Genomic DNA, 13,793 nt, shown 5'->3' with positions numbered 1-13,793 from the left:
AACAAGAGCGCTAGCAGCCGTTCACCCGGCAGTGGCGCTAGTTCCCGGCAAGGCAGCTGGGCATGCTGTGTGGATGCCCTTCGTGGCTTGAATCTCTTGGGCAACACGGCACCGAGAGCCTGGAATTAAAGAGAGGTATATATCTGAGAAAGACGGAGTTCATACGAAATGTCACGGTCACCACGGAGACTGGCCCAAGATCGATATCGCCGTTGGCAGATACGTAGACGAAGATAGGACTGGGATGAAAGGTCACCAGTGTGTCACCGCATCTCAATATCGGTAGATATATCTGTATGATATGTAACGGGCAGCAATGTCACAGCCGCTGACATGCAGTAGCACGAAAGGGCGCGAAAATCGATAAGTACATAGGACCAAATCCGGTAGTCTGTGATGTCTATTGTGGTGGTGTCGTGGATGTCGCTGCTGCAGCCAGTTGTTGTTACAGGCCAGACCCATGGTCGGGCTTTTCCTTCCAGAAAACACTTGCCAAGCCAGATGGCCCCGGGGAAAGCGGGTCCCTGCTCTGTTGTGCGATGCTGCAGTGCAGCCTTCGTGCGGCTGTTGGGGGAGAGCGGGTCAGTCTTGGATTTTGTTGAATGAAATTGGCCAATGAGACGCGTCGTGAATGGGTTGAAAGGACAAAAAAATGTCCATCGCAAACCTCGGCAGATGAACTTCTCTGCGGGCCTTTTCGCCATCGATGACAAGGGATCCAACTTTTTTTTTCTTTCTTTTTGTTTTTCATTCAGATCGAAGCATGTGAAAGCGGACAGGGTACGTGTTGCGGTCAGCACAAATCTCCGACATCCAGGTGGTCGGGGTCGGGATTTACTGGGTCCGGCACGCCGACGGTGACTCCACCGCCCACGATCCGCGATCCAAGACGTGGAGAACAAACCTTCGCGGCGCAAAAACGAGCACAACGCAGTCCAGGCCAAGCAGCGCCCAATGAAGTGCCTACACAGTACACTAAGTACCTAGCCAGGACAAACTTGGGATGAAGTGAGGGGAAACAATGTAGGCACTGGGACCGGCACTGCATGGAGGGAGGATTGGGCTGGTGGAGCTGCGTGACCGGTCAGACCCGCAGTCGCATCCAGCGCGGTATTGTGACCAGAGCGCGCGTTCCGTCTCATCCGAAGCTTCCTACGCTTTGCTGAGTTCGCTGTCCGCGGGCCGCCGTGCCCATGTTTCTGTGCTGGCACTGCTGGGCTGGGCTGGGCTGTTTGCAGCTTTTGCCTTTTCCAGGTTGCTTCTGTGTTGCTGCGTGGGTGACCACTGACAGCCAGTAACACAGACAGCGGCCGTCAGCTACGCCCGCGTCTTATCACAACATGTGGCATTGGCCAATCAAGACGCTGGCCTGGACGACCTGGAGCGTGGGCGTGTGAATGCAGGTTTAGACGCAGCAGTGTGTAATGTGTTTTCTGAGGGGGTGCCGGTTGATATTGTTGATTGTCGATGTTTCTCGAGAGGACTCTGGCGCTGGCAGGGTGTTTACGTACTGTTCAGGGTTCTGAGGCGCTGGGCAGTGGCTGACTGACAAGACTAACACTGTCGTCGCCATGCGCTGGCCCGGCGCCGCTGCATTGGCTTCGCAGCATGTTGGCACGCTGGCGCTGGTCGCTGGCAGGTGGCGGCAAAAAGCCTAAAGAAAAAAATCAAGAAGTGGAAGGCCCACGACCACGATTCCGATGATTCCAATGCGCGCGCCGCCAACCAGCCTGGCTAGTAGCCGGCCACAGGGACTGCAGGAACGGGAATGGCGCGGGGCAGGACAGCGGGCAGAGGCGGCGATCTGGGTAGGGCAGCTTTGAACTTCCTGCCACAATATACAGGGCCTTTCTTGTCACTCATTATATAAGGTATTTACCTACCTTATGTAGGTAAATATGTAAACACATCGTGATCCTCTTCCTTCCTGTTGGGCATCTTTTTCAAGTTTGATGTCCGCACCGGCGGCCTTTTTTTCATCACATCTCGAAGTCAAGTCCACCCCGCCATCATCACGGTATCACCCCTCTTCGACCCCTGCTCTTTTTCTTTTATCTTCCCACACATCCAGCACATCACCTTCTGGCTCCCGTAGAAAACTCCGATCTCCGGTCTACTGGTGGTCGTCTGAGTGACGAAGAGCGCGATTCCCGGCCAGACCGTGTCCACACGTGGGCAAGCCCTTCCCTGCCGAGTGTGACGTCCAGATTAGCGGGTTCTCGGACGGCTCTGCACCTCTGCATCTCGCGCTTGGGAATCCCTACGTAACTTTTTTTTTTTTTAAAGCGTTGGAGTTTGCCTTTCGCCCTCCCTTGCTACTGCTTTAAGTCCTCTCCCCCTCCCCTCCTTTCCTTCTCGCCGTTTTCCCCTTCCTCTTCAAACGCATCTTCGTGCGGTCTGTCGGGCTTGTCGTCAGCATCAAGTCTGCAAAGATGGCTTCTCTCCCCGTCTTCCTGTCCTTCCCCCCGTCCTCGCTGCTGCGCGTCCCTCCTGAGGGTGCCGACACTTCCGGCTTTGTTCCTCCGCCGCCAGCAGGCAGCACGCCTTCGGCCCCTCCGTTCGACATTCCCGATCACATCTACTACGCTGCTCTGGACTTCCGCGTGCCCATCACCATCGCGACCATCTACGCCGTTACCGCTAAGCTTCTGAACGCCTACAACAAGGCGAACGGCAAGAAGCCGTGGGCTATCAGCAAGACCTTCTTCTTCCACGTTTTCGTCATTCTCCACAATGTCTTCCTGGCCGTCTACTCTGCCTGGACCTGGTGGGGCATGTTTAACACTCTTCGTCGCACCGTCGTGAGCCCTCTCGGCCCCACGGGCGTTGCTGGCCTCGTCGACTCTATCTGCGGCATCAACGGTCCGGCCGGCCTCGGCAACGCCGCCTTCTTCGACCCAAAGACCAAGACCTGGCAGTCGTATGCTGCTGACGCCTCTGCCGTCTTTGGCCCGGATGGCCGTCCCAGCCGCTTCGCTACCGGCCGTCTGTGGAACGAGGGTCTGGCCTTCTACGGCTGGCTCTTCTACCTGAGCAAGTTCTACGAGGTCTTTGACACTCTCATCATCCTCGCAAAGGGCAAGCTCAGCTCGACTCTGCAGACCTACCACCACGCTGGTGCCATGCTGTGCATGTGGGCGGGCATCCGCTTCATGTCTGTACCTATCTGGATCTTCGTCTTCTTTAACTCGCTCATCCACGCCATTATGGTAAGTTATATCGGACAGCCTTTTTTTTTTTTGCATGTCTGACTAACTCGTGATAACAGTATACTTACTACACGGCCACGGCTCTTCACATTCGGGTGCCCATGTTCATCAAGCGCTCTTTGACCTCCATGCAGATTACCCAATTCCTCGTGGGCGGTTCCCTTGCCATGGCTCACTCCTTCGTCCACTACACCATCCCTGTTATTGCCGGCTCCAAGACCGACTCTGCCTCTGGCGCCGCTGCCTCAGCCGCTGCGGGCTCCGAGTCCGGACGCCTGATCGCCGTCAACCTTCGCGACGATGGCTTTCAGGGCGAGTACACGAGCCAGGACATGCCGTGCATCACCAACAACGGTGCTACGGTCGCTGTCTGGCTCAACGTCTTCTACCTTGCCCCTCTTACCTACCTGTTTGTCGCTTTCTTCATTGAGAGCTATCTGCGCCGCTCAAATGCTGCTGCCAGCGCCCAGGCTGCTGCTCGTCGCACCGGTGGTGTCGATGCTCGTCGCTTGAGTAACGTCCAGCTCGCTGAGAAGGCTGGCTGGGAGGCGGCAAAGAACATTGAGCGCGAGGTATATGGCGAGAACACTGAGGAGGCTGTTGTCTCTGAGAAGAGCAGCAAGAAGGCTAACGGCAAGGGCCGTGTCCTGCGCAACCGTTACTAAATGTGGTGGTTGTTAAGGGTGTGGACGCCGGCCTATTGTCGGGGGCATCGTTGATGCTTGCTGCCGCAGCTGGCGGGTCTTCTTATATTGACAAGGAGTATGATGCGGGGAGCGGTCCCGCAGGTCACTGATCTAATGGGACCAAATCCACACAGACATGAGCTACCTACCACATTCGTCACGCTTGTGATTGAGAGCCATCATGAGTTTTCATGAGCCAGGTTGGACTCAGTACATACCAACCAAAATCATGGCAAGGAATTGAAATAGAAAAAGTCGGGTGTATATCGAAATGGCGGGCTTTTTTGGTGATGGGAGAGGTGGCGGCTTTTTTTTGGCATGGAAGGATGTCTGTTTTCTTTGACACAAGCACAAGCATCGGGTTGGTTATAACTGCATTGGCATCTCTGTTTTTTTTTTTTTCTTTTAGAGAAGGCTTGACATATCTTAGGCATACTGGTGATATGGCGGGGTTTAAAAAGGGAAATACATATCATTTATGATACGCGATCGGATGCTGTTGTGATGCCCTCTTGTAAAAGGCTACGGATACATGCTAATGATTAATACTTTTGTGGGTAATCCATAATCCTTAATTACATGAAGTACGAAGGTTGATCACCGGCTTTTGATGACTCATGGTGAGACATAGCAAGATTGCAGGCAGCGAGTCATTCCATACACTGCTTCCTTTAACTTTCCAGGCATACATTAATCTCATTCTTTGCCATGGTTATGAGAGAAGTAACTGGTGCATACTTCGGCCGTGTAATGATGACACTACAATGAGGTATCAATCAACAATTCCAAGTACTTGCTGACTACTAAATAAAAATCTTGAGAGTGTTCTGGTCAGGACAAGTTAATCTGAAAGATCATAAGCACCACCTCTCTAATGTTCCCAACATCTGTCTAGAGACGGAGTATTTCGGCCTATGGATCCCTCAACGAAATAAACCCAATGGGTATCGTTCTCTACTATATTTTACCAGCAACTCTTGACATTTACGAGAGAAACAGCTCTTTCACCAAGAAAGTTGACTTCAGTCTATCCTCCACCGTGCTAATGTTGTTATCAGGATAGAAGAAAACAGGAAAAGGGGGGGTAAGAAGAGGAGAGGGGAATTCAGTGACGTTTTTATGTACAATTTCCCAAGGCAAAAGCCAGGAAAGAGAAGACGAGGAACAAGAGAAAAGACTTGGTATGAAATGTGAAATGTGAATTGACTCAACCAAGAATGAGGAGAGGACGGAATGAACGCTCGGATATGGGTATCAACCCATACAAAAGCGACATCTTTCTAAAAGCAACGTAGACACGAATCACACATTCCAATTACATAAGACCAATAAGAGTGAAAGGGCATCAAAGCAATCATCATTATCCCTTGTCCCTAGGTCTTTGAAGCAGACATAAAACGCCTACCAATGCAAAAATGCACCTGCATCGTATGCATGAGAATGCTCCCAATACCCAGATAAGTGAGGCGATACCCAAGAAACAGAAAAAAAAAAGCAAATTGGACCGACTCAACGGACGATCGTATTATCGTCACCCATTAGATCCCTTTCTACCAACTCGTCATCACATGTCCCACTGACATTGCCAGCAGATAAGTGACGATGAGAAGGTCTCATCACACCGATATCCAATCACTCTGTGGTCAAACAACCTTGTGGTATCAAAAGCAGATGCAAATGGGAAACAACAGCCAAGAAACAAGAAATCAACACAAGACGGGACGAAGAAAACCAGAACCCATCGCCCAAATCCAACGAGCCCAAAGCGAGAAAAAAAGAAAAAAAACGGTATCCCAATCTTCGCCGCAATGTGGGTGAGCGTCATACCCAAATCTGCGCCGTCCCGGTCTCCGTGACGACCGATGCGTTCCATATCCTTTACACATAAAGCGCCATTCTCTCTCTCTCTCTCTCTCTTTATCGTGCCCCCACCCAGTTTATACTGTAAGCAGTAGAAGTCTTCCCCTCTGAGATAAAACGAGATAAGCAAAATCAGAACCATATCCGTTCGCCTGTTATCTTTCCCCACTGTTTATACAACTTGTCCTCTTATAAGAAAACCAGGAAAACGCAAGAAGGGTAGCGACTTCTAGATAGCATTAAAGGTCGTGTGGGTGAGTTGGTGATATTGTATTGGTTGAGAATATTTGGTCTGCCAACAGACTGGTCGACTAGTTGGCTGGTTGGAGCGGGTGAGAGGGATAAGCTTTTTGTTGGTATTTCCTATCGTCGGTAGCCGATTGGGCGAAGATCCGAGGCTGTGTTGTAAGAAGGTGACTGGGTGAGTGATAGGTAGCATAGCGTAGCGGTAACTGTCCGGTGACATCATCCAATTTAAAATGTGCTCCAATGCCAATCTCTCGGCACGCTCTGGGCTACCTCTGCGGGAGCAGCAACACCGCCAGTACCAGCAAGACCGTTCGCTGCGGTGGGGGAACCGGCGATGGGTGTGCTCGGTGTTGTCCTGGCGTTGTTTGGGTCAACCGGGGAAGAAGACTCCTGGGTGGTCGAGGACGAATAGCTACCCTTGCGGGCGCGGAAGGCTTTGAACTCGGCGTAGCAGTGGTCACAACAACGGCTCATCACACCACGTGGGTTGAAGTTGGCGTCTTGGTCAAGAGGAACCTCATAGGAGCTGTGCATGTCGCAGAAGATGTTGCCACACCTCCGGCAGTGATGCCGGCGTGTAAAGTAGTTGAAGGACCGCCTGCAAGTGGCGTGGTCGCACATGGTAGACTCATGATCAGGCTAGTAAGCGGGATTGCGTGGTCAGTGCTATCGCACTCAACCATGTTGCAGTCTAACACAAAGGAGAAACACAGTGCATTCTTACCTTCCAGTGCTTCCTAGTCGGCGCGCCAGTTGGCTTGGGGAATTGCTCGAGATCCCAGTTGCCTGCAAGATTCTTCGCGCTATCGCCAGTCGAGCGCTTGCTTAACCTGCCTAAAGCGGTCAAACCGCCCAGGCTCAACAGACTGCTGGTTGGCCTCGGGGGGTCCTCCTGTTCCTCTTCATCCTCAGGCTGCTTCCGCCTCGAGGGCGGCTCCTTGGAAGGAAATTCAGTCGGACGAAGGACAGCAGGGACAAACAAGGGCCGGATCTGACGGGAGATGTAACTCTTGGGGTTTGAAGGTGATATGGTGGTCGGGTTCCCAAGTGGTGACAGCGGTGATGGGTTGTATGGAAGGGGGCTTTGATAAGCAGTCGAGATCTGTGAGGGCGCATAAGCCGATGGCTGCTGCTGGTGGTACTGCTGCTGCTGCTGATAGGCGTAGTAGGGCATGTGCGCCTGCTCTGTTGGTATAAGAGGCATGATGTACTGAGTCGCCATGGCGAGAGCTGTGTAATTGGGAGGTTGCGAGAGTGGTCTGAATATGATGGTGGTGCGGTGGTGATGGTGAGAATGAAGCTAAGTTGCGTGTGGGATTAGAGGGGCGGGTGAGCGCTAAGTATCTTCAATAATGGGGCGAGTATGTGAGCCAGGTGGAGATCTAGGTTTAGTGTAGATTCACGAGGAGCCCAGGGTAAGGTGAGAGGGTGAGCATGCGCCGAGATGCCGAGCTGAGATCGCGTGGTCTGTAAGTAGCGGCTGTGCTGGGATTTTCTCTCTTTTGCTTCCCAGTGCAGAGCAGATAATAAAGTAGGGAAGAAAGCGGAAGGATTGCAGATCAATGATGGGCAGCAGGTAGAGCAGGAATGGTGCGCAACGGCATGCGAGTCGGTTGAGGCGGGGAAGAGGCGAATCGGATTGGAGATGAGTGGCGACAGGAGCTGTTAGTGACCTTGAAGCCGGATGGAGAGCAAAACAAGATGCGATGCTGCTGAACTAGAACCGGATCTCTCAGCAATGCAATGCTTCGTACCGGTCCCTACCGCCACTGAACTGACTGGGATATTATAACGTGCTGGGCTCTCCCGCAAGTTCTAGTGGCGCTTCATCGGCAGGGCGAGGCAACAGATATATGGGAGAGTGTAAACCCGTGACGATTGAAGGCAGATGGCAGATAGGAGCAGAGATATGGCTGAGCTCAACGGCTACTGGACGGAATGGGGGTTATACTGGATGAGGGAATGGAGCAGGATCGAGGTGCGAGCGTGTTAAGCAGTTAGTGTATGCAGATGGGCCATGGGCCAGAAGGAACCTGGAAGCGGGGGATCGCGTAGCTGACTGGAGACGCGATAACTGCAGTGTCCAGTCCTTAAGACGCAGTGGATGAGAGCACAAGGTTGAGAGCACGGCGCAAGGCAGAAGACAGAGGGCGCTACAAAGCGTTGATGAGGGCCGGAGTAGCGAGCAGCGAGCAGCATCCACAGTCTTTTCTAATTACGGGTGGGCCAACCGCATGGACGACGGCTTGCTGAGCGTGATGGCATCGTTGCTGTGGACCATGGATGGGGGAACTGGGATCTCGCAGGGGGCCCAGGAGAGAGCAGGGAAAGAGAGGCCTGCCAGGGTGAGGGTAGGGAAGGTGGACAGCGAAGGTTCCGTTTGACTCTGGGTCTGCGCTAGGTCCTCTGGTGATGGGTGCTGCTTCGGAGTCCCAACCTGGGAAAACACAGATCTCCGGGGGACCACCAAGGAGCGGTGGAACCAGTGCTAGAGTTACCGGTAGAGGGAAGGTGCGTGCGTGCGTTTGCAACGGCCTTCCAGGCTAACCTGGTTGCAGTGCTGGGTTTTTTAGTTGAACGTTGCAGTTGTAGGCAGGTAGTTGTTTTGCTTCCAGGTTTGTTTTTTGCTGTGCTATGCTGCGCGGGCAAGAAGTCTCGTGCTCTCTACCAGTTGTTTGTGTGTGGACTCGTCGGATGAGGTCAGACGGAGTTTCAATGGAGAGTTAGGACCGAATTGCCTTTGCCCCGTCCTTCCTGGCTGTCCCGACGGAAGACCATTGCTGCATTCTCACTGACTGGCTGGCACCGTCAGCCCAGCCGCCTCCCACACAGTGAACAATCCGGTCCGGAGTCCGGCCTTGCGCTCTGCACCCTGCACTTTGCGTTGCATGTTGCAACTGACGGGGGTTGCATGAGCCCTGACCCCTGCGGCTCCCAGGAGTCCTGGCTCGACATCGCAAGGCACGCGACTGGATCAATAGAATGTGATCTTCGCTTCCAGCGCTCCAGAGAGGTGGAGAGCAAATCTCTTGCCGTCACTACCTTCTGCGGCATGTCCAACCTCTTCAAAACAGAGTTGAAATGTGTCCTTGAGCCTCCTGAACTGCGGCAAGCCTAGAGAGCCTACAGTCGTCAGCATCACCAGACAAATTGAGGGTGTAGATAAGCGCATGGGTGGAGCCATTTACAAACTCTTTGTAAGAGATTTCCGATCAGGCAGTTCAACCTGATCCTTCGGCATGGCCCTCGTCCCAAAGACCTGAGCACCCCGTTACTGCGATACGAAATGAGTCGCCTAAGCAAAGCCTGGTTTAATGCGTGTATCGGGCCGTGCACATGGGAGAGCCGGGGCTGTCAGGTCCATTTGCACCCTTTGGGCCCCACTCCCCACCCTTCCTCTGCCGCGGATGGAGGTGGCCAATCGAAATTGCATCAGCCTCGGCGACGGGGAAGCTTTTGACCGCCCGCAACGTCCGTGGAGATCGAAGCCACGGACGCCAAGACTGACCGTGCCACGTCTCTTGTCGCCTCGCCCAGGAGGAGCTGACCAACAAGCAGCCTCACTGAGACGGCCACCAACGCATCATCATCACCGCCAACCAAACCGCAGAGACCGCCTCGTTGTCGACGATATTGTGCCGACTCATTCTTCCTGACTACATCAAACCACCATACTTACGTCCCTCCCTTACCTTTTATCCCGTTTTTCGATAACTGAACGATCGTGTGGCCACCGATCGGCAGAGAACGAACGATACCTACCTCTCCCCAACCCGTGTGTCGGCGATCCCCCCGACCGGAAGCGCCCCACATCCCCGAGTGTCGCCGAAGCCTCTCGCCGGCCCCGACAATCCTGCTGCTCCGTCCATCCGCTACCATTGCACTCCACCCTCCGTTGACGTCACGGACCGCATCCCTTCCCGTGGACCCAGTCTCTAGCCACCACCATGAAGCTTTACTACGTCGGCGTACGTTGGTACCCAGCGATATCACATGCTCGGCTCAGGGGCAACCCGCGGTCTGACATCGTAGCTAGGTTCTCGACAACACCAAGAGGCCCGCTGTCCAACTATGCGCGGCGCACGAGCTCAGCGAGTTCTCGCGGTGGACGAAGAATGAATATGCCGCCTTCATGACCATGATCAGCAAAACCGTGGCCGAGCGAACAAACCCAGGCCAAAGACAGTCAGTTGAGGAGGGGGGTACGTTGACCCTATCCTCCCTTACCATCGCAACAGTTCCTGACTAACACGACTGCCGCCATCCAGACTACGTTGTCCACTGTTACGCGCGCACCGAGGGCGTCGCAGGTGTTGTTATCACCAAGGACTATCCGCACATTGCGGCGCACAGTGTGCTGTCCAAGTTAATGGACCAGTTCCTGTCCGAGAACCCCCTCGATAAGATCCGCTCGGCTAGTAAGGACGGGGACATTAACTGGCCCGCTGTCAACGACTTCCTCAACAACTACCAGAACGCCAACGAGGCCAGCAGCATCGCCCGCATCCAGCAGGAGCTGGATGAGACCAAGATTATCCTGCACAAAGCCATTGATAGCGTGCGCTCCCCTTCCACCCCCCCCCCCAAATTAGCCCTTTTTTTTTTTTTTTTTGCTTTGTTCTTCCCGGAAGGACTAACCGTTCGAAATCATAGGTCCTTCAACGTGGCGAGAAACTGGATGATCTCGTGGCCAAAAGTTCTGACCTGAGCGCCCAGAGCAAGATGTTTTACAAATCTGCCAAGAAGCAGAACTCGTGCTGCCTGGTCATGTAAAAGGAGTGTCGGAAGTGTCAGCTTGCCTTATTCATATACAAACAAGGTTTCACTCTCCTTGTCCCGTGTGTAAGCGCGCTCGGATACCATAACCACCTCAAAACTTTCATACCTAATATTCCGCCGCTACAAAGAGGCGATCCATAATCAGCTCCCTTGCGTGGCCACATGCCTAGCTGCTGTCTGACGAAGACTAGGTAACATGCTATATTGGTTAGTCTGTTGGCAGGTAATGATCTTCTGATTTTGGGGATGATGGGTAGAGTTGGGAGGGGCGTTTTATGCTTGTCGATATAGTTGATTACGTATTACTCCTAAGAGCTGATTTTCACTGTCGGACCGATGGTAACCTCGTTTGCTTGCTGCGCCTAGAGAGTGCCAAAGTGATTGAAAAAGGTCAAAAAGAGCTCAGTTCAAGCAAATGGGGTTCTACCATTTCGTGGCTTCCATGACTTGCCATGTTCCCGTACATTTGCTTCCGGAGGAAAATGAAGGTTAACAGTAGAAAGATCACTCTTTGCCAGCCTTTCCAAGCAAAAAGCAAAAAGCTCAATTGCAGCCATCTGGCCGTGTTGCGGAAACCCGCGGACCATACGGCCGACGACAGTCCTTCAGCCCGGCTTACATGGCCAAACCAGCCGAAGCAGTCAGCTATGCACTTAAATGATATACTGTGCAGAGTATGCACGTAACGAAACATCCCACTCTCCTCGCCCCAATCCAACCCACCAATTCGACATACTGTTACACTGCAGATGCAGTCTTCAAGGCTCTTCATTCTTGTTTCTATGGCTTATTTATGTCGCTTTCTGACATACCCTAGGTATCGGCATCCATGTCTAAAGACGGCATAGGTTAGAATCTCTATACCGCGACAGCCGCCGAGAGAGGTATACCGTGCAAGCTTTATACATTCATCCGCTCTCACCTAGAGTCTAACGGGTATCCCGTGCGGAGAAAACAGTGCCATTGCTCCGTCCCGGTGCGGCGCTAAGTTGACTGTATCCATAAAAGGTAGCCATAAAAGTTTATTTTTTTTTTTTGCAAAGACCGATACACTGCATACAGAACAGTCGTCCGGGTTGCAAATGAAAGCCGGGAGCGATACGCTCGGGTCGGCTTTGGCTGTGAGGGAAATAGGCGGGCAACCAGCAAGCAGGCTTGCCATGTTGCCATGGGATCATCGTCCATTGTTCACTCATGAAAGGCCACGGCTCAACAGGATCCAAGCTCTAAAGATTATTAATTGGGTCACCGCCTTCCATGTACCTTACCAACATATCCGTTCGTTGCCTGGTGCTCGTCCCCAGCATTTAGGAAAGCATTCTGCCTTCTCTTCGGCAGCACTTTATCTTCACGTTCTTGTCAATGTCCCGGAAGTGGGCGGGCGTTTTGAACGGCGTAATGGATACCCGCAGGCCTTGGGGCTGGCTTTTCCAGCCAGTAGGGGCCCGGGAGCTGCTCTCGTCCTCGCCCTACCCTCCATTGCTTAACATCGCTCCCAAGAAAAGATGCTGACAAGGGTTGGCTGCGAACGTTGCACTGCATGCATTAGGCTCCACCGCCCGATAAACATGCCCCGAATGGTTGGAGGGGATAAGCATACAGCATGTGATTGGTTTAAGTGAAGAAAAGGTTATCGCAGACATTTTATTGGTCAGAGTTGCATCATGTCTCAGCCAATCATCTCAACAGCAGTGCTCTGGCCACCCGATTTTCGGAGGGTCCACTTTTCCACCCGACTTTCAGAGGGTCCACTTTTCCACTCTGGCATCCCACATTCAGATCCGCAGAAAGACGCAATGAATGTGGGAGGCGGTGTGTTGCGGCAGGTGCGGGTGGGTTGCATTGTGAAACCAGTGCTGCTTTTCAATTCTGGCTGGCTGGTCTTTTTGTGGGTTTTTCACGGTCGTGGCCGGCTTTGATGCCATGCAGATTGCAGATTGCAGAGCCTTTTGATGGTTGAGATCACGGATTGAGAAATGGATGGAAACACAGGATCGCTGCCACCTGATCGATCGATGGCTGCCCCTCGACCCAAACACATCCCCTCTTTTCCGTCTCAAAAAGCCCACCAAGCCAAGAAAATACATGCCAGAGCAGAAGATAGCAGCAGCAGCAAAATTGCGCCCGCGAAACAGCGTGGACCTGTTGTTGCTTCACACTTTCACAGAGCCCCAGCCGGTGCAGCGGCGCTTGCCATCGTTCCCTGAGCAAGGGCGCCTGGTTCTTGTTACGTCATAGCAAACCCCGGCCAGCGGGTCCTTCAACCGCTTGTGCACCGAAGAGCCACCAGTTACTGTGCCGACAGATCTTGCAATGCACGCGTGGTGGTCTCCATCATGATGATGATGCTACGTGCGACTGCGTGGGCGTGGGCGTGGGTGTTACAGAAGCGTGTTTTGCTCCGCTAGCGTGTTAACATACTTGCACATGCGCTACGGAAGAGGGACGTGGGATGATGACGGATAGTGCTTTACTATGCTTCCTCTTGCCTTGTCCTGGCCATTTGCTTCTCTATGTGCATACCACTTGTATTGTACCAGTACATATGCTTCCTTGCGCGGCGCCAGTCCAAAGCTCCCGGCTTGCGGCTTGCCATTCATGCAACTGCACGCCGAATGGAGAGCCGCATTGAGGCAGGGGTAAGTATCTGGGTATTGTGTGTGTGTGGGTATGTTTTACGTTTAATACTGTCCCTACCGAGGGGGCGGCGTTTGGATTGATGTTTGGGAGCATGCGGGATGTTCGAGAACGGAAGCTTGTTTGAAGCTTACCTACACAGTGATGCTGGAAGGGTCGCAGACGACCTGCCTCAGTGGGAATGGGGATGCCGATGCATGACTTTGAGGCGAGATTGACAGAACAGTGTTGATGGTCTGAGAGGCAATGTGTCCTGTCTCTGGTGACGTAGACCGTTCGTTGCGTAGGATGGTCTGGATAGTAACCGGTTTTGTCAGTGACGTGGCCGGCCCCTTCTCCGAATTAAACAAACCAGTTTTGCATCACTGGGCCA

At 53.0% G+C, this 13,793-nt stretch overlaps 3 protein-coding genes across 3 annotated transcripts; 2 read left to right on the top strand and 1 right to left on the bottom strand.

Annotated features, from left to right (window-relative positions):
- Window positions 1–2,432: 2,432 nt before the first annotated feature.
- Window positions 2,433–3,874, top strand: CTHT_0026280 (uncharacterized protein; the record flags this gene model as incomplete). The annotated part of the gene is made up of 2 exons (XM_006693023.1): window positions 2,433–3,209; window positions 3,269–3,874. The coding sequence occupies 2 exons, from the start codon at window positions 2,433–2,435 to the stop codon at window positions 3,872–3,874; spliced, it is 1,383 nt and encodes a 460-aa protein (XP_006693086.1).
- A 2,355-nt stretch (window positions 3,875–6,229) lies between these two features.
- CTHT_0026270 (putative phosphoinositide binding protein) lies at window positions 6,230–7,208 on the bottom strand (the record flags this gene model as incomplete). The annotated part of the gene is made up of 2 exons (XM_006693022.1): window positions 6,230–6,643; window positions 6,729–7,208. The coding sequence occupies 2 exons, from the start codon at window positions 7,206–7,208 to the stop codon at window positions 6,230–6,232; spliced, it is 894 nt and encodes a 297-aa protein (XP_006693085.1).
- Window positions 7,209–9,951: 2,743 nt separating this feature from the next.
- On the top strand, window positions 9,952–10,777 carry CTHT_0026260 (synaptobrevin-like protein; the record flags this gene model as incomplete). Its single annotated transcript, XM_006693021.1, has 4 exons — window positions 9,952–9,972; window positions 10,041–10,206; window positions 10,273–10,562; window positions 10,658–10,777. The coding sequence occupies 4 exons, from the start codon at window positions 9,952–9,954 to the stop codon at window positions 10,775–10,777; spliced, it is 597 nt and encodes a 198-aa protein (XP_006693084.1).
- Window positions 10,778–13,793: the final 3,016 nt, after the last annotated feature.

Source organism: Thermochaetoides thermophila (genome assembly GCF_000221225.1).
Source record: "Thermochaetoides thermophila DSM 1495 unplaced genomic scaffold scf7180000011816, whole genome shotgun sequence".
NCBI lineage: Eukaryota > Fungi > Ascomycota > Sordariomycetes > Sordariales > Chaetomiaceae > Thermochaetoides > Thermochaetoides thermophila.
Note: the sequence above shows the minus strand (reverse complement) of the source record. Positions and strands in the feature narration are given on the sequence as shown.